At 43.7% G+C, this 19,764-nt stretch overlaps 1 protein-coding gene across 2 annotated transcripts in view; it reads left to right on the top strand.

The window, feature by feature from the left end:
• LOC147611268 (uncharacterized) overlaps positions 1–10,487 on the top strand; it is a 60,558-nt gene extending 50,071 nt beyond the window's left edge. Inside the window, exons 2-4 of one of the 2 annotated variants that reach the window (XM_086784330.1) lie at positions 9,228–9,398; positions 9,508–9,636; positions 9,737–10,487. In XM_086784330.1, the coding sequence (XP_086640456.1) occupies positions 9,228–9,398; positions 9,508–9,636; positions 9,737–10,366 (930 nt within the window). In that variant the 3' untranslated portion in view covers positions 10,367–10,487. The remainder of the gene's footprint in view (positions 1–9,227; positions 9,399–9,507; positions 9,637–9,736) is intronic. The other variant, XM_086784331.1, reaches the window with a different exon arrangement.
• The last annotated feature ends 9,277 nt before the right edge of the window (positions 10,488–19,764 follow it).

The following is a 19,764-nucleotide window of genomic DNA, read 5'->3' as shown; positions in this document are numbered from 1 at the left end:
TTTGTTCCAGGGGTTGACTACTTGATGCTTACTGACTGTGGGGAGCCCTCATGTTATAAGGAGGCTTTACAGAGGGCAGACAAGGCTCTTTGGGAGCGTGCCATGAAGTCTGAGATGGATTCTCTGCACAAAAATGGAACATGGAAGTTGGTGCATTTACCTGCAGGCAAGAAGGTTTTGCCATGCAAGTGGGTATACAGGCTCAAAGTTGCACCTGATGCAAAGCCAAGATACAAAGCTAGGTTAGTGGCTAAGGGCTTCAAGCATATGGTGTGGACTTTGATGAGATCTTCTCTCCAGTGGTCAAAATGACCACACTTAGAGCTGTGTTGGCTTTGGTTGCGCATGATGATCTGGACTTGATTCAGATGGATGTGAAGACTGCTTTTCTTCACGGTGATCTCCATGAGGAGATATATATGCAGCAGCACGAGGGTTATGCAGTGAGTGGAAAGGAGAAGCTTGTATGCAAGCTGAAAAAGAGTCTTTATGGGCTCAAACAGGCACCAAGGGAATGGTATCATAAATTTGATACATTCATGAAATCCCAGAAATTCAGGAGAAGTGACACAGATCACTGCTTGTACACCAAGAAAGCTTTGGATGGGAGTCTATTGATCCTCATCTTGTATGTTGATGATATGTTGATTGCCGGGAAATCTCGTAAAGAGATGGATGTCTTGAAGAAGAGGCTGCATGAAACCTTTGATATGAAGGATTTGGGTGATGCAAATCACATCTTGGGTATGCGGATACTTCGAGACAGAAATCAGCATGTGTTGTATTTGTCTCAGAAGGAATACATTGGCAAAGTTTTGCAGAGGTTCAATATGGACGGGGGGAAGAAGACTAGTACTCCTTTGCCTCCATATGTGAAACTCAGTGCTATGGACAGCCCACAGTCAGATAGAGACAGGGCTGATATGGCCAAGATTCCGTATGCTTCAGCTTGTGGCAGTCTCATGTATGCCATGGTTGCTACTAGGCCGGACATTGCATTTGCAGTGGCCACCAAATGGAGTCAGCCTTGCTGATTCCAGTAGTAGCCCTAAAGTTAGAGAGGGGGAAAGTTCGCACCTTTGAGGTTGTTCCAGGCTTTCCATAGGCTCTTGACTAGTGTAGACCCTACCATAACTCTGTTCTATAGCAAGCACTAGATCAAAACCTCGGGTTATCGAAGAAATGTGTAGACCCTACCATAACTCTGTTCTATAGCAAGCACTAGATCAAAACCTCGGGTTATCGAAGAAATGTGGGTCACTTGGTGTAGTCAACATAACTACATCATCACATCAAATTTATATGTTGACTACACCAAGTGACCCACATGTTGCCTTTGGCAACAGCGGTGGCAAAGAATGGCTACTCCTACTTTTCGTATCACTCCCGCTTTTATGACGATGGATGCAGCAATCCTACTTTGAACCCGGGTTTTGTATACTTCTCTCGTATTGGTTCTATTGCATATGCATTTCAAAGCAAACTTTCAAGAGTGATGACATGTGCATATGCACATACACAAGTTTATCAACATCTAGCTAAGGAGACCAACAAGGGGGACTAATATACAATCCTTACTAAAAGATAATTAAAGCATTCCCTACTGTAACAAAGAAAAGAGAACTCAAATGACATGAACGTTAGAAAAGAATTATGAACGCGTTTCCCAATCCAAAAGTTTGCGGCTCTCATAAGCCACGAGATGTCCATTTTGCATGAGGACTCTGCCAACGGCGTGATCTGAAGCATCCGTGAACACATCAAACGGCTCATCATGATTAGGCAAAGCCAAAACTGGGTGAGAGCTGAGGATTTCCTTTGCCTTCTCAAATGCGGCTTGGCATCGGGGCGCCCAATTCCATTTGTGGGACTGCCTTGTGAGATTTGTAAGCGGCGTCGCAAGACCTGCATACTCATCCATGAGAATTCTGTAGAACTGTGCTAGTCCATGAAAAGACTGCACGTCATGAACTGTAAGTGGAGTTGGCCATTCCAATATGGCCTTCACCTTGTTCTCATCGGGCATAAGCTTTCCGTCGCTTACTTTGAAACCCAAGAAGTACACAACCTGCGTAGCAAACTCACACTTGCTTTCTTTGAGGTACAACTTGTTGTCCTGCAGCTTGTCAAGTACCTTCGTGAGATGTTCCACATGCTCATCAAAATGCCGACTAAAAATCAGTATGTCATCAAGATAGACCACAACAAAATCATCCAAGTACTTCTGAAATATGTTATTCATTAGAGTAGAGAAGGTAGCGGGTGCGTTGGTTAAGCCGAACGGCATCAGCAACCACTCATACGAACCATACCACATTCGGCACGCTGTTTTCTCCACGTCTTGATCTGCGATGCGAATCTGTTAGTAACCTGAACGTAAGTCAATCTTGGTGAATCACTTTGCCTTCCCTAGTTGATCAAACAACTCCCTTAGGTTGGGCAATGGATAACGGTTCTTGATCGTGATTTTGTTCAACGCACGGTAGTCAATACACATGCGCATGGATCCATCCTTTTTCTTCACAAACAAGACCGGGGCACCATAGGGTTAACGTGAGGGTCTAATGAACCCAGCCTCCACTAGCTCATCAAGTTGCCTCCTGAGCTCAAGTGTCTCATCGTGGTTCAGCCTATAGGGTGCCTTTGAGGGTGGCTCACTACCCGGAATGACCTCGATGCAATGGTCTAGTCTACCCAACGTCGTGGGGGAAGCTCCTTAGGGAGCTCATCCGGCACGACATCCTTGTACTCTTCCAACAGTTTTCTGATTTCAGGTCTCATGTCAGTTTGAGCCTGGCTCTCAGCCTTTACCTCAAGCAACAAGGCCAAGAAGACCGTTTTGGCCTTCCGAGCGGCACGCTTAAGTTGCATAGCGGAGAACACTTGAGGAAATGAGGTTCCGGGCTGTTGGGCAGCCTCTACCATGTATTGCTTCTTATCCCCAAGTATCAATAACTGCTCAGAATATGAGGAGATCATAACCTTGTTTGGTCTCAACCTACCTTGCCCCAAGACTACCTCATAGTCATCCATCTCAACCACACTGAATGAAGTCTTTGAGGGTACCTCTCCAACTTGGATGGCTACACCACGTTCCACCCTTGGGACCTTCTTGGCTGCGGAGTTCACAGCCTTGAGCAAATTCCCAGGGGTCCTCTTCCACCTTGATCCCCAACTCTTTTGCCTTCTTTGGGGTTATGAAGTTATGTGTGGCACCACTATCCGCCATAGCGTGTGTCGGCCTACCATTGATGATAGCCGTCACATAGAATAGACAAAAGGATTTCTGTTGGGTTCCCTCTTTCATGGTACTCAAAATCTGAATGGTCCCCATGCCTTGAACACCCGAGTCGGATGATCTGGACTGTTGCATGGCTTGCATACTTTGATTCATGGGACAAAATATCAGAAATGTGTTGCGGCCCTCTGCAACGTCGTCCAAGTAGTTCCTCCACCACAGTTTTGCATCCTTGGTGAGGAACGTAGATGCATGGAACACTTTGCCTGAATCTGTGGTAAGTTTAGCACTTTTGAAAAACTGTTCGGTATCATAGATAAAGTTCTGGAGTACCTTACTTTGCCTTGAGCCGTCATATGACTCCGGTTCCTTTGGTTTGATCCGCGCCATGGGTGGGATCCTTCCACTATTTTGAACCGCTTGCAAGTCCGATTCGAGATGGCTAATCTTGATCTTTGAATCTGAAAGTTGCCGCTCCAAGGCAGCCATGTCAACTATCATGTTGCCTTGAGCACCATCTAGCTGATAGAGTTTCGACTCGGCTGTTTGTTGGAATTCTCGAGCGGCACTTTCCAACAATGTCAACCATCTTTCTAGATCAGTCACCTGCCTCCGGGTTGTAGGACGGTTGGTGACGTTCTCTCGATTAGCTTCACCTTCATCTTGTTGTTCCTCGTACGGAGCCTTGCCTTCATCAAAGAAGGCTTCGTTCTCAGCTTCGTCTTCACGGTCCATAGTTGAGAGGAAAGTTCTTGTCTTTTGCGATCGTCGGTGGCTCTGATACCATTGTCACAAGTCGTTTTTTCATTTTGCAGCTTTTCACGTTTCGCTAGAGTCTAGACACAAACAACTGTCTCCCAACCACAATCGAACCGACGATTAGTCCGTCACGCAAAGGCACAAGGCACCAACACCGTTTACTTATGCAAATCCAGATATGCGAGTATCACGTTATGATATTGTGGCACACTCATGTAAACCCACACGATGTCTTTACTCACTCACACCGATTCCTTTTAGTATAAGAGAGATAAAGCATCACACTCAAAGTCTCCACTTGATATGTATTGCGGGGTTGTGCTCCTTTCAATTAAGTATTCACAAGATAACTCAATGCAAGAGAATTACACAATGGCTGCAAACACATAATCATAAGACTCCAACACATAGGATATTGCACACAGTAAAAACCCCTCTTATTAGTTCTGCCAACAAGCATTACAATGTTTCATATATTTGAAAGCTTACTTTGATGTCTTCAAGATTCGTGTGTGTCAAGCCGGTCCACTAGGAACCGGCAACCCGGTTCTCAACCCGTTTACTTTGAGACTCCAAGCCGGCCTTCGTCTTCTTCAATTGAGAACTCACCAAAACGGCTCCACGGTCCGGACCACAAGGGCCGGTGATTGTACCTTGGGACTCTCTGTTTTCTTCAATCTCTGTGAGGCCCCAGCCCTCACGTTTTCCACTTGCCGACTTTGGAGTTCAAGATACCGACGAACCAACTAGTAGCCACTTGGTGTGGCTCACACCCAATATGGGGACAATGGCCAAGTGACCACTTGAGCCGGGCTCAACTGTGTCGACTCCCTTCACCAAGGCGGGCTCACCCAAGCGCCCTCTTCACCAAGACGGCCTCACCATGGCGCGCTCCCTTGAGGAGCACCCACTTCCCTTATAGAGGTAATTTCAGGAATTGGGCTGGCATCCCTCCAAGGCACCTGCGCCCTTGGATAGAAATCCCAGGGCAAACCCTGCTCTTTGTGCGAGAGGGGTTTTGCCACCGTTTCCTTTGTGCTCACGCGTGTTGGCTGAGACTCCGTGAGCACTCCGGAGGAGAAGCGTGAGCGTTGTTGTGTGCTCACGTTTGGCTGCAAGTACCTTCTTGCCCGACTCCCCTCAATCGACTGTTGTGCATGAGACATGAGGTGATCCCATGTAGGGTGGTGCCCACAGACGTGTTTCTTCAAATCTTACCCGTGTCCCTTCAAGGCTTCACACATGATGGCCAAGACCCCAAACCATCAATACCTTGAGACTAAGGTCTTCCACATTTTCAATTACACATGGGCTCACACCTTCGGGTTGAAGGTCCCCTTGACCTCCAAACCAACACAATGGCCTCGGGCCATCAAGCCACCATGGGATGGGGCTATCCATCGCACGTCTAGGTGTGGGTGGGACTTCGAGACGTCGTCGTCACGACCTTGCTAGATGAGCGTCCTCATCACAGGGGGGGACCCCCGTCGGGTGGTTGCTGCGATAAATGCTCGAAACGGTTCTTTGATGAAACCGTATCATCATGTGCTCTGCCAGCCTGGCGCTTTGGTGGCGCTACTCACCTCTGGAGGTCAGTTGGCGGCTCTGTCTCGCGGGGGTTGGATGCTGGGTCGAAGCTGTGTTGCCACCTCGCAAAGAAGGCTTGGGCCGTACGCAGTGCGACGGGGCTCAGCTGCATGACTCTATTTGACACCACGGGCGAGTCAAACTCAACCTGGTGGTAGCCTTGCCCCAAAGGATGAATACCAGTAATCTTTCCCGGTGCGCCAAGGAGGCTAGCTTGTAAAAGATCCCTGAGTTGTCCATGCATCGGGCGGGTACCAACAATCTTGCACACCAAAGTGGAGGCCTTTAAGGATGCAATTGTCGAGACGAGGAGCTCTGGTCCGCTACTGAAAAGGAAAGGCAAGGGGCGGCGGCCTCGGTCGGGGATGACGGAATAGCTGCCATGGAGTCCTCTTGGGGGTTCAAGAAGAGAGGATGCCGAAACTTAGCAAGGATATAAAACCCCGCAAGCGAAAAACACCTGGATTGGGGGGGGGGTGTAGGAGGGGATAAGTGGGATGAGGATAGCACAAGGGGAGGCGGGGGGAAATAGCACAAAGAGGAAGGCGTTGCTATGAAGAGGAGGGTGAAGAGGCGCAGGAGTGCTTGGCGCCCAGAAAGGTGGAGAGGGGTGGAGGTTGTGAGGAGGAGGCGGGGTTTGGGTGGGCGCCGGGAGGCGAAGAGGAAGGTTTAGGGGGATGAGGTGGCACACGAAGGTAGGATGAGTAAGGGCGAAGGGGGAAGGCTTGTGGGCGGGAGAGGGGCTTGTTAGTAGCTCCATTTTTTGGTGCATGGGAATTGTGAGTTGGAGTTCCAAGCATGGAAAATGTGGCAGGACAAGGTTAGCTTTGATAGCTATGGATTGAATGCGTTCTAGGTTCATTGCTTGGTGTAGTAGAGATTGATTGGATGTGTTCCAAGTTCATTGTTTGGGGTTTTGGGATGTGATGTGTTCATAGTCCATTTTTGGGAGATTATGGGCACGGTTTGTCGGACAACTCATCATTTTGTATACTTGGAGTTCACTGCACATTGGTGTGGGAATTCGGAGCCAAGTAGATTTCTTTGTTGTTTACGGTGGCCTTTTGTTTCGAGGAGCCAAGTTGACAGGTGCTCTTTCCGAGGTGTATCCAGCATTGCGCAATACTAGAGTGTCCATGGTTGCATCTTCATCAACTTATCTTCTTCTGGCTTTTGCATGCTATGAGCTATAGAGGGGGTGCTAGAATATTGTGCATCTCATTTGTGTGTTGTGGGAACATGGCCTTATATTGGCGCACATGTATTTTTCAATGTTATTGCTAGTTGTGGGCTCATGATAGCAGTCGGCCAGCTTCATGGCCTCCTTTATAAAGGCCTCCTCTCATCACTTGTTAATTATTCCTTCCAAGCACATTGTAATACCCATTTGCTAGCTATTACCATTGTAAGCCTTCTGCTAATCAATCAAGGGGATCTTGTTTGCAATTGCTCTCTGTCCTTGTCTCTCTCTCTCTCTCTCTCTCTTTTTTCTTTTGTCTATGCTTTCGCCTGTGCATACTCCAACATCTTGTATATCCTTTATGCCTTAGGTTCTAGCACTTGTCAGATCCATGCTTTGATACCAATGTAAGGTCTCCATTGACCACGCCCAATGATTATTTGACCTAGAACCGAAATCCTAGCACAGTTTCATAGACCCGACATCGTCGTACGCATCGCAGGACCGCGATGGATTGTGGCTAGCAACTCACACCACCCAACTGTAGGTGTAGTGTCTCGAACCACTCCCGAGCATGAGGTCTAGTTGCCGTGAGCTTGCGTGGTGCCGCAGCCCATAGCACTAGGCTGAACCACCCACCTTGCAGCTCCATGGCCACTAAATCCTACAACGCCGCTTCATTGGTAGCCCAAGCCACCGCATGACTACTTGACCTCTTGTCTAATAAGTGACCTCAAGGTCACTTAATAGTAATAACCCGGCTATTATTGGCCTTTTCTCTATTTATAAGCTTTCCCGCTTTATTTATAGGCTTTTAGCCATTATTAGCTCTAGGCTATCAATTATAAGCTCTTAGCCAATCTAGACCTCTTCTTGCTAGTGCCCTTAGCCCACGTGTGAACCCTTCAGGTCCCCACGCCTCGGCTAAGTCCTTAATCCTAATCTTGGGTTAACCCTAACCTAATCTTGGGTTAGCACACGTCCGTAGCTCTAATCCTAGGCCTATCAGGACGAAACATCATGCTCGAGCCTTTAGTTTTGCATCTCAAGGTAAACTCAATCTCCCTCCTTAAAATGGCTAACCTGATGGTTTGAGCACCTTCAACTAGGGCTGCTCCTCAGGTGGCATGTTAGACAAGTCTTGGATCTGCGCAAGACATCTATGATGAAAAAGGGATGGGGAAGAAGGGGAACTCGATGCAGAGGGATCACTCGATAGGGCCACTGATGGGGCATTTGAATGGTGACTCTGATGACTTGTAAGCCGATCAAACCATTCCCAAGACCATGAGTGACTTTAGGAATGTTGCTTATTGCAATGCTTGGAGAGGTGATTGGAGTGCGTGGGCTGATTCACCTCCCGTCCTGTGCATGCCAAGAGCAATAGGCAACTTGGAGTTGAGATTTGGAGCCCTTCCGGACTGAAACTCTTGTTGGATGTCGGCTATCTAATTGTCGAGAACTGGGCCGCTAGCATATCGGCCAAGGTCTCCATCTGCCTATCGCCATGACAAGAGTGTGGGAAAGCAGAAGGAACCCCAAAAGTATCTTTCTCCAAACCCTAATTATACTCTCTTGATTCTACGAATGAAAATTTTGTAGGAACCCTAGGCTGTGACACCAAACATTGACCGATTGGTGCTATGAGACTGAATAGATGCATAGTGGAAGACTTCACAAACACAACTGTACACCGGCAATACACTCTAATCTTGTATGAAATCTGAGAACCCAAGTCTAATTATACAATAGGAAGAAGTACAGTGGTTGTCGAGAAGCTACAAGAGATTAATGCCCAGATAAAAGGCCAAGCTAACGGAAAACACCACAATTACTGGTCAAGGGTCCTGCTTTGCCTGCAGGGGTGAAAAAGATTTGGTTGACAACTGTGCCTAAAGATTTCTGCAGTTTCACAGGTGCCTTTGTCAGGTGATCATGTGGAGATGTCAGAAAAAGTTCTGGCCATAATCAATGTTGAATTATAGGGAGGTCACCAATGTCCACTGGAAAGAAGCATGCATTTATCAAGACTGCAGGATGAGTCCTGTTGAAGGCCAAGCATGAGCTTGCCCCTCGTGAACCCTGATGCTCAAAGTCCGCCTGCCCCTAGCTATGCATTAGCAGATCCCAAAGTTGTAATCCATGCGCTTTGTGTCAAGGTTTCTGCACCGTATATGTTCTTATAATTGACCACTGTAAAGTCCCTTGCCGTTAAAGTATTGACTTAAAGAGAAAAGGTAGATAATTTAAACATTATTTGTCTTGTTTGTACTCATATATAAGGAGTGGGTGTCGAAACGCTCTTACGTTTGTTTAGAAAAGTTTGCCATTTGGAGCTTGTGCTTGTAGTTCACTACCATTTTTCATGTTACTAATTTCGCAACTTATGTCTGATTTCAATTATGCACTTTCAAATTGTGGTTGTTTAGAGGATTATGATGGGTGCGGCAATCTGTGCTGCAGGATCGTGAATACATTAATGGAAACTTAATTTGTAACTTTTGGAACACCCCACAGGTTCTAGGTGTATTGGCAGGGTCAAAGGATCTGTTAGAATTCCTCAAGAAAATCGACCTTGCTTATTATACTGTCTCTGGAAGGCTGGACTACAGCCATGGCTCATTTGCAGAAATGGTATGCAATTATATAAGCCTTGATTTTTCCTTGGGAAAAGAGCAAGCCTTATTTTAGAAACTGCCTTATGCTAACTGTGAACTGCTGAAAACTGTGTTTTCTTTTGAAGGACTGGGAAGAAAGTTTCCCAACCAGTGATAACAAGGTGCATGACATGTTTGCACCTCAAGCTTCACAAGAGAGAGGACAGCCACGTCTTTTTGGAACGGGTGAAAGTGGGGCCTTTCAAGCTTTCCAGGTAACCCTCTTTTAGGATAGTTTCCAGGTAGCAGCTTTAAGCCAAGAAAGTGTTAACATGAGGAGTTTTTGATCATTTAAGAAATTTTCCCTCATTGCAGATGTTGATCTTGCAATCTGAAGTGGAGATGCAATTCGCTTCACCTGAAACACAGAGAACCATATCTAAAGCTTTAGAATATCTAAAAGATGCTGGAATTAAGGTTTTCGATTCCCACTTATTGAGCAGCTCAGTAGCTTTACATCCAGAGATTGATATGATAACACCTGTAGAGAATGAAAGCAGGGCTCTGGGCCGTCATACATGTTTTGATGTGAAGTATCGAGGCGATTGGATGAGGCGTCCCATAGAAAGCACAGAGGTGGCTTGGCTAGCCAGGCTACTGGTAAAGCTTTCTGACTCAATAAACAGTAAACTTGACTTGGTTAGATGTGATGATTCTCAGGAAGTCAGGGCATCATGTGCAGAAAATCCTCAAATAGATGTGTTTCCTCCAGTGGTCAGGGAGTTGAATGTGACAGAGCTTTTTAAAACATCTAGAAATCCAGTCATCCACGTGTCTCTTTCAGATCTAGCAAAGGAAATGAAGGCCTTGCTGTTGAGATGCTGGGTTGTTTTACGTGTACAACTCCGCCGACAAGGCTGGAGGGTGAATCTCAGGTTTATGGCCCAGAAGCCTATCGTGGTCTTCCTGCTACTGCTTTTGTTCTTGATGCTAAAGAAAGTTTGAGTCTATTTCTATGTTTTGTGCTCATGGCTGATTCCACTTGTATGTTACAAATGAGTTCCTATCGTGAGTGTGCAATATTTAGAGGCTTTTGTTTTTAAGTCATAATCTGTCTTTAATCTCTCTGCGTTGATCCAATCCTCTTGTAGAGAGATTTTATGTCATGTTTGTGGAAGGCCCACGTGTCCTAATGCTGTCAGAGCTGAGCTAACTTTTTCTGTGATGACTTTGTTAAAGGAATACTTGATAACCTTGTTACTAATGCAGCATGACTATGCCTTTAAATTCATCAGCTCTCTTGGTGATGTGGAAGTTGTTTCATGTGGTGCATATCTGGCGTAAAGAAAATCAAGGCATGAGTCACAGGACCAAAATTAGGCAACATTTTTTAAAGCGGGTATGAAAGTACCAATTTTGAATTTCTTTTACATTCTTCGGTGCCATTCTTCCTACTTTAGGTTCGTTTTATCCTTGTGCTGATGATCGTCCTCTTTTTCTTTATCTTGCAACTAATATTTTTCTTGATTTTGCTGGCTTTCATGCTTCTGGTGCTGCCCTTGCTCGTATTCCCCTTGCTTCTGTTGGTTCTTATCTTTCCTTGGACTGGTCTTTATTCTTCTCTTTATTTTGGTCCTCCATTTCTTCCTCCTCTTCTATTTCTTAATCTTCTCCTCTGTTTTTTTCTTTTAAGTTCAGCATCTCCTTTTTTTAAATGGAGTTTCTATCATCCTATGCATCTTGTTGAGAGCCCTGTTTTGTCGTGGTTTTCATTGTGGGTTTGCTTTTCTTTATTTTGCGTCCTTTTTGAGGCCTCCACTTTTTGTCTTTTCTCTTCCTAAAATTTAAGTTTTGAATCTGCTTTTGTCCTGTCATATTGGGAGCTTTTTATGATATGATCATTTGATCTTTCAATTCTAGAGGCACGTGTCTCAAGGCATCAACTATCATGGTCAAGTGAGGGTCTATTTTGGCATTCTCTCTTATTGTATTTCCCTTGGTGAGATCATCCACTTCTAGTGTCATTGCCTGATACATCATTTTCATTTCGTCGATATCCTAAAAATGCCTTGCACTCTTCTTGAACATGTAACTGGTGTTGTATCATAAGTTAACCTTTGATTCAAGAATCGTAATCTTAGCTTTTTTAGGATGACAACTTAATGACTCTTTCAATGGTTATTGATTGTTTCAACTCATTTTTTGTCATGGTTGTTTAGGAAAGTTGTAGCTTCACAAGAAAAGCATTGTCCACACCGAAGAATGGACTCCTAAAAAACGTGAGTGCATATGGAAGCCTCAAGGGGTGTCAAACCCTCGAGCTTTACCAATCCAATTGCTTGGACTCGTCGCCTTCCAATCTCACAAGAGAGGGAAGTTAGAAAGCTTTCTTTCCACCTACATATATCTCTCTCTTCACAATAGCTAATCATAAGACAAGAATCATGCAAGCATCAAGCTCTCAACGTGGATACACACTCACACAAGCATGAGAGCAAGCTAGCAAGCCTCATAGCCATAGACAAGCAAGAAATGGGAGCAAGGAAGATAGAAGAAATCACAAGGCAATGCAAATCGAGAAGCTCTCTAAGCTAGAGCTCGATGTAGATTGTAATATGCAAGAATGTTTTTACGTACTCGCATAAGTCACTTATATTTTACCAATATAAATGGGCTTTGCTCGGTTGCCCAGACTTATGGGGTGTCCAAAACATGTCCTCATTACATATACACGCATTATATGATTGACTTTTATCACAGCAGTGGGCGTTTGGCTATATACAGTATAAAATATCGAAGTTGGGGCAAGGATTACAAAGAGTGTTCAGAAAAGGAGTATCAATTTCCATTGTCTAGTCTAGTTTCGGTCCTCGGAAGCACTATTGTACAACAAGTGACGTGAGCGAGAAGTTACGGATGATGTCATGTTGAAGTAGAGGATTGATAAAAAAAGGTTGAAAAATCTTCGACATGTCACGTTGGAAAAACTATCATAAAACATTTCTTGAACGTCATTTGTTGATGGAATGGGAGGTAATGGACTCGCTTGTAATAGCCGTATATTTAGCTCGGAGTCAAGCATGTGGCAAAGTCGAAGGCTAATTTTTGCACTTCGCTTTCGTGATATAAGTGTGACCCTCGAGTGATCTTTACCTCATTGAAACCTTATAGGCAAATAGTTAGTGTGTGGAAGATTTTGCAAGTGACTTGGACATGTAGGTCTTCAGATTCTCAGTGTTCACTTATGAGCATACTCATCACTTTGAGCATCTATGTCTTGGTGATGGCTTCACCTAGCGGCGAAGAGTGGTTTCGGAAAGTTGATAAAAATTGGACTTGTTTCTTGCCGCTCGAAGTAAGTCTGCCACCATGAATAGATCCTTATGATTGGCATGTATCGTGGATCTATTCGCATATTGGGTTGGTGTCTTATAGTAAGTGCTTTTGTATTAAGGACCTTTGTGGTGAACCATATGAGCCTCCACATCGGTTTGTTTTCCATTGTATTTTGGTGAAAAAGTCCTCCTTGAGAGGTATGTGGTATGTGATCCACATCCCATTGTCTCCATCTCGACTCCAGGTATTACTTCAGTAGAGGCAGCTCCATTTTGTAAATGTCTCACGTCGTCAAAGATTGCACTATGTGGTGGGCTATGGCGTAGATGAAATTGTTATATCTTGGTCTCTTTTTTGCGAAGAAGGTTGATTGTTGAGTTTATAAGGAGCTTCCCCTCCTCATCTGAGCTTTCCTCTCTTGCACTTTCTTCATGTTCCAATAAAAGTATGTATCATGGGATTGAAGGCTTTGGCCAAGGTGTATCATGGGATTGAAGGCTCTGGCCAAGGGTCTTTCTTAGGAACAATTTTTTGGAAATTCTTGGGGATCTTCAATGTGTGTTGGTTGGGGTAGTGCCAAGGCTCATGCTTCTTTCTTTTTGGGCTTGTAGAAGATAGTATATTTGTAAACTCAAAGTGTTGAGGTTGTATGAGCTCTTCCCCTTCCTTTGGTTGCTCTTTGTGTTTTCTAGCCTTGTGCATTTCTTGTGTAGACCTGTCTGTTTGGTGGCCTTAGTCTCCTTCGGGCTAGTTTCCCTTATCTTGCTGGCCGTGGGGGTCATCCTTTGTCTCTTTGATCACTTGACCCTTGACCCTCCTTGCCTTTGTCTTGTCGTTGTCCTATGCAGGCTCTTTGCCATCTTGCTTATCTTGTCCCTTGTTACTTTTGTCATCTTCTTCTCCCTTCTATTTCAGAGCTGTTTGAATGACCCAGATCTTGGTGCTTTTCCGAAGGATCTAGTTCCTCAAGGAGTTCTACTTCTATTTGCTTTAAGCTGCTTGTGTACTTGGAGATAAAGTAGCAAAAAGTGGGTGGGCTCATACGTCGGGCACACTATTTTTGTCAGCTTCTTGTAAGTTTTTGCGATCAACTTTTTCCCAGTGTACGCCAACCATTTTCAATATACGCGATATATGGCCATATCCATCAACACTTTTTCGGTGTACTCTTTGGCTCTGTTACCTTAATGCATTCTTCAACTAAATCAAGAGATGCCTTTTGAAACAAGAATGTCCATGCAATCAAGTTGGTTATCATGGGGTGCATCTAAGCTCGATATAAATCTGTAAAATTCTGCAAGGCTAGGGAACTTTGAAAGAACATCATGGTTACATGAGCCTCTAGAGCCTAGGGTACTTGCATGCGTAGTCTGGCAAACTTCAATAGGGAGAGGGGATCATCGAGTGTCATCTCTTGGCAAATAAAAGCAAGGCCCAAGCTGTATCTGACTAGCTTCATCCGATTATGAGGGCTCTCGCTGTCCCATAGGAGATCTAGAAGCATTAATGCTACATCTTTCAAGGCAGCATCCCTCTCCTCATGGCCATCGACGACATGAGTACAATGTGTGGAAGTCTCTTCGCCTTGCTTCTGGGCATCTTTCAACACCTGTAACTCCTCCTCCAATGCCTTTATGCAGTTGTCCTTGACTTGCAATTGCACCAACATATCTTTAGTGTTTTTCTCCAAGGCTCCTTACTCTTAACATTGTATGTGTGTGTGTGTGTGTGTGTGTGTGTGTGTGTGAATGAACCCTTGTTTAAGTGTGTTTTACACCACAGATGAAAACGTTAGGTTTTCAAGCCATATCTTTTTATCCTCTACAAAAAAATAACGAATATCTTCCATCTGTTAATTGTCGTTTCTCTCTGCCTTTGCTGATCACCTTGAGCCTATTCTAATTCTGGAGCATCATCCTCGTTAGGAAGTGCTTCTGTAGCTTTCCGCATACTCACTGCTCTCTTACGACCTTTCTTAGCCGCCGTTCTCTGTGGCATGCGTTTCTTCACACAGTTGGCTCCAACTCGCCATAGACACGAACCTGTTTCACTTCACGCTATTACAATGTGACCATTCTATAGCTGATGCCCAGCTCTAGCTTCTCTGAATCTTTGCTGGTAGTTGTGCTTAATATCGCCATAGATAAAGCTTCTCAGAGATTTGACATTCTTCACAGCTCTCTGCCCTTCCTTGCTTTTTCCTGTTGCGTGCTGCTATGCATTGACAGGCCCACATCATGTTTTCGCTGTGTGCGAATAGTGTCGGTGACTTGATAGTGCCAGACCCCCAATATCGTCTTCTCCTTCCTCACTTTGGCACTTGTAAACAGTCCACCACATAGCTGCACGCTTTTGCTGTTGCTTCATTGATTTTGTTGCTTTTGCACACCTTTCCTGCTTCTTCCTGACTTCTTCCTCGTGCATGCTCCCTAAGGTTTCCACCTTAGGGCACTAATAATTACTAGCTCGAATAGAGTAGTAAAATATGCAAGTGCTAATATATATATGGAGTCTAGTCTCTCTTGTTTTAAAGACTCCAAATAAATAATTAGTGTTCGCTTTTGCAGGCGTTAATTAATGAAATGCGTAATAGCCTGATAGGGCAGGTGAAATTGGATCATTTTCTATAAATATATTACTTGTATCCTGCCATGTGGCAAGCAAAGGAAAGCCCCACTTGGCAATAGAAGGAGAGATTTTTCACGTAAAGGAGAAAGGAGAAATTTTTTAGTTTTTATACGTATTTTTTACACATGCCTAAATGCATTGGGGCTCACAATTAGTTGTCACCATCAAGTCATTTGCTCATTGAATGAGTGTATATATATATATATATATATATATATATATATATATATATGTATGTATGTATGTATGTATGTATGTATGTATGTATGTATGTATGTATGCATGCATGCATGCATGTATGTATGTATGTATGTATAGGAGAGTTTCAGGGATTGAATGAAAATTTTGAATTATGAAATCTGTGATCATATCTGTTTTGTTAATGGATTATTTTTATATTAAAGTTTTAAAGAGGAGTGTGTGCGTATCTGTTTTCTAAAGCTAAAGTTAAGAAAGGCATTTCAATTATGGGTGGGTGAGTACTTGTTTGGTTCCACCGATTCCAGTGGTAGGGTGGTGGCTAACCCATGGGCCGGATGGGGTTAGGCTTGAATCAATGGAGTTTTAATAATCAAACTGAAAAATCTTAGGATTACGCTAGGATTCAAGTAGCTAGTTAATTTCCTAATAAAATTCTCAATTGAGTGGATCAACGGTTGTGCATGCCTGATCTTGATTAGGAAAAAAGCGTTGAAATTACTCAAATGATCAAGACTATCAGTGATAGTTTCCTTCTATCTGGTTTATTCAGGTGAAGGATAGTTTAGAATTGATCTCGTTTTAGAAAAATTCGTACGAAAATTCAAAAAGGTGGAATCGTCCCCGCTTTTCGGGCATCGAAAATTTTCCCGGTTTTGGTTTTTCGGAGTGACTACCAGCCTAGTCTCGTGCTCGGACATTCGCGCGGGCGAGGCCCGGAGTGAGAAACCTTGCCCCGCGCATGAGGGGACTGCTTCCGCTGTCAGCTACCGGGAGTCCGGTGCACTGAGGGGCCAGAGGGATCTCACAAGAATACACAGAAAACTTAATATAAGCAGTAAATGTGCACGAAGAAAACTTTTTGAAAATACACAGAAAAATTAATGTAAGCTACATAGAAAACTTAATGTACGCTACATAGAAAAATTAATATAAGCTATATAGAAAACTTAATGTAAGCAAACTTAATATAAGCACTAAACGTACACAGAGAAAAACTTTTTGAAATACACTGAAAACTTAATGTAAGCAGTAAGAAGATACACAGTAAACTTAATGTAAGCACATAGAGAAGAATTTTTGGTAACGTAGAGAGAGAGAGAGAGAGAGAGAGAGAGAGAGAGAGAGAGAGAGAGAGAGAGAGAGAGAGAGAGAGAGTGCGTGCGCGCATGTGTGTGTGTGTGCAAGTTGGCATACCTGAATGTCTTGGACCTCCCTCTTTCTTTTGCTTTGGACCTCCCCCTTAAGGACTTTGGCTTTTCCTTTGTTGTACCTTGGGGCATCATTTCCTACTTTTTGACTTGTTTTTCCTTTGCTAGAGCTTGGGCTTCCTGGTAGGGCATCGCTTCTTGCTTTTCCTGTCGTTGAGCTTTCTTGTTCACCATCATCTTCTTGAGTCAATATGTGCAATGCTGTAAGTGCAAATCCTTGCTTCCCTATCAAAATTGCATTACCTAATTGATTACTTTCATCTTTGAAGTAAACATCCACAAGACCTACATAGCACAAAAGACTTTTGTAAAATCTTCCATTAAACTGTTCCGATCTATTCTGCCGTAATGCAATTTTAAGCTTTAGTGCTTGTAGAGGTGTAAGAAGTTCTGGAGCCAAGCGATCGATATCACTATCTACGCATGCTGTCAACAAGTCAAGGTCAAAGCCTTGAGCTTGTAACACAGTCAAGGATGCTACTACTGAAGCCTCAACTAAGGTTATCTGAGTTGCCATAAGGGCAAGCGCAAGGCCCGGCGTGCCTTGTTTTCTGTCCCTCCTCGCGAGGAATCTATGGTAAAAACAAGTTTGAACCCTGCGAAGTTTAAACCCTGTAATGTTCTGTCTCTCTAACATTATCTAACATGAAAAATAATTAATTAAAAAAAAAGATATGAGTTTTGAGAAAATATTATTGAAGGGCTACAAAGAAATGTGTGTGCTTTTCCTTATAAATGTGCGTGCGGCTTAGAACTCTCTCTCTCTCTCTCTCTCTCTCTCTCTCTCTCTCTCTCTCTCTCCAGCATTGGAGAGAGCATCTCTCTCGCTGTGCAGCAATGGTAAAGCCATCTTTCTCTCTCTCTCTCTCTCCTTTTTAGTATTTCAGTATTTTAGCATTTCAGTTCAGTTTTTTAGTCTTTTTTAGCGCCATCAGGCTGAAAGTTGCCGTCTATGATGAAAGCTCCTACCTTGAGAGAAAAATATCCGTTATAAGCTTTCTAGCCCAAGCTCAGATTGAGATTATCTAGCTTCGACTGACTCCACTTAGGAAGCACCTCACTTTGGTGGTAGGTTCCTACATGGATGAACGCCTTGTAGCTCCCCTCATTAGGAAGAGGATGCACTACTAGAGCTCCTGATGCCCCACCAAACGAGGAATAATCAGCGAAAGCTTGACCTTTTGCTGTGTCAACACAAGTCACCGCACCCTCTGCATACCATGGGAGATCCTCACCACCAGAAGGATTGTGAGAAATGTGTACCTGCTTTCCTTTTCCTGCTAGAAACGAGAGCAGAAATACTTTGTCAGCTTCCTGCGAACGCAACGTGTGAATGGTTTGAAATTGAGGCGGTAGTGGGTCTATTGCCCGCAAAAGAGCTAGGTCGTCATCCGTGGTGGAAAGATGCACCACCACTGCCTTGTATTGCAGAAGGCCTTCACGTGTATTTAGGAAGCTTACCTAAAATACATAGAGAACTTGATGTAAGCAGTAAAATACACAGAGAACTTGATGTAAGCAGTAAACATACATAGAGAATAACTTTTTGAAAATACACAAAAAACTTAATGTAAAATACACATTAAGTTAACATACAGAGAGAAGAACTTTTTGAAGATACACAAAAAACTTAATTAAAGCTTATCTAAAATACACAGAAAATTTAATATAAGCAGTAAATGCGCACAAAGAAAAACTTTTTGAAAATACACAGAAAAATTAATGTAAGAGCTACATAGAAAACTTAATGTAAGCTACATAGAAAACTTAATGTAAGCAAACTTAATATAAGCAATAAATGTACATAGAGAAAAACTTTTTGAAATACACTGAAAACTTAATGTAAGCAGTAAGAAGATACACAGTAAACTTAATGTAAGCAATAAGAAGATACACAGTAAACTTAATGTAAGCACACAAAAGAATTTTTGGTAGCATAGAGAGAGAGAGAGAGAGAGAGAGAGAGAGAGAGAGAGAGAGAGAGAGAGAGAGAGAGAGAGAGAGAGAGAGAGAGAGAGAGAGAGAGAGAGAAAGAGTGTGCGCGTGCGCGCGTTTGTGTGTGTGCAAGTTGGCATACCTGAATGTCTTGGACCTCCCTCTTTCTTTTGCTTTGGACCTCCCTCTTTAGGACTTTGGCTTTTCCTTTGTTGTAGCTTGGGGCATCATTTCCTGCTTTTCAACTTGTTTTTCCTTTGCTAGAGCTTGGGCTTCCTGGTAGGGCATTGCTTCCTGCTTCTCCTCTCCTTGAGCTTTCTTGTTCACCATGATCTTCTTGAGTCAATATGTGCAATGCTGTAAGTGCAAATCCCTGCTCCCCTATCAACATTGCGTTACCTAATTGATTACTTCCATCTTTGAAGTAAGCATCCACAAGACCTACACAGCACCAAAGCCTTCTGTACAAGCTTTCATTAAACGGTTCTGATCTCTTCTGCCGCGTAATGCTATTTTGAGCTTTAGTGCTTGTAGAGGCGTGAGAAGTTCTAGAGCCAAGCGATTGATATCACTATTTACGCATGTTGTCAACAACAAGTCTAGGTCAAAGCCTTGAGCTTGTAACAGAGTCAAGGATGCTGCTACTGAAGCCTCAGCCAAGGTTATCTGAGTTGCCATAAGGGCAAGCGCAAGGTTGGCGTGCCTGTTTTCTGCCCCTCCTCTTGAGGAATCTATGGTGGTAAAAACAAGTTTGAACCCTACGAAGTTTGAACCCTCAAGGATGCTGCTGAAGCCTCAGCAAGGGTTATCTGAGTTGCCATAAGGGCAAGCGCAAGGTTGGTGTGCCTTGTTTTCTGCCCCTCCTCCCCAGGAATCTATGGTAAAAACAAGTTTGAACCCTGTGAAGTTTGAACCCTGCGATGTTCTCTCTCTTTAACATTATCTAACATGAAAAATAATTAATTTTTTTAAAAAAAGAAAGGGCTATAGAGAATTGTGCGTGCTTTTCCTTATAAATGTGCATGTGGCTTAGAACTCTCTCTCTCTCTCTCTCTCTCTCTCTCGCTCTCTCTCTCTCTCTCTCTCTCTCTCTCT

Source organism: Cibotium barometz, chromosome 47 (assembly GCF_041138505.1).
Source record: "Cibotium barometz isolate CiBa-2024 chromosome 47, ASM4113850v1, whole genome shotgun sequence".
Classification (NCBI taxonomy): domain Eukaryota; kingdom Viridiplantae; phylum Streptophyta; class Polypodiopsida; order Cyatheales; family Cibotiaceae; genus Cibotium; species Cibotium barometz.
The sequence above is the reverse complement of the archived record's forward strand: the minus strand, read 5'-3'. Positions and strand labels throughout refer to the sequence as shown.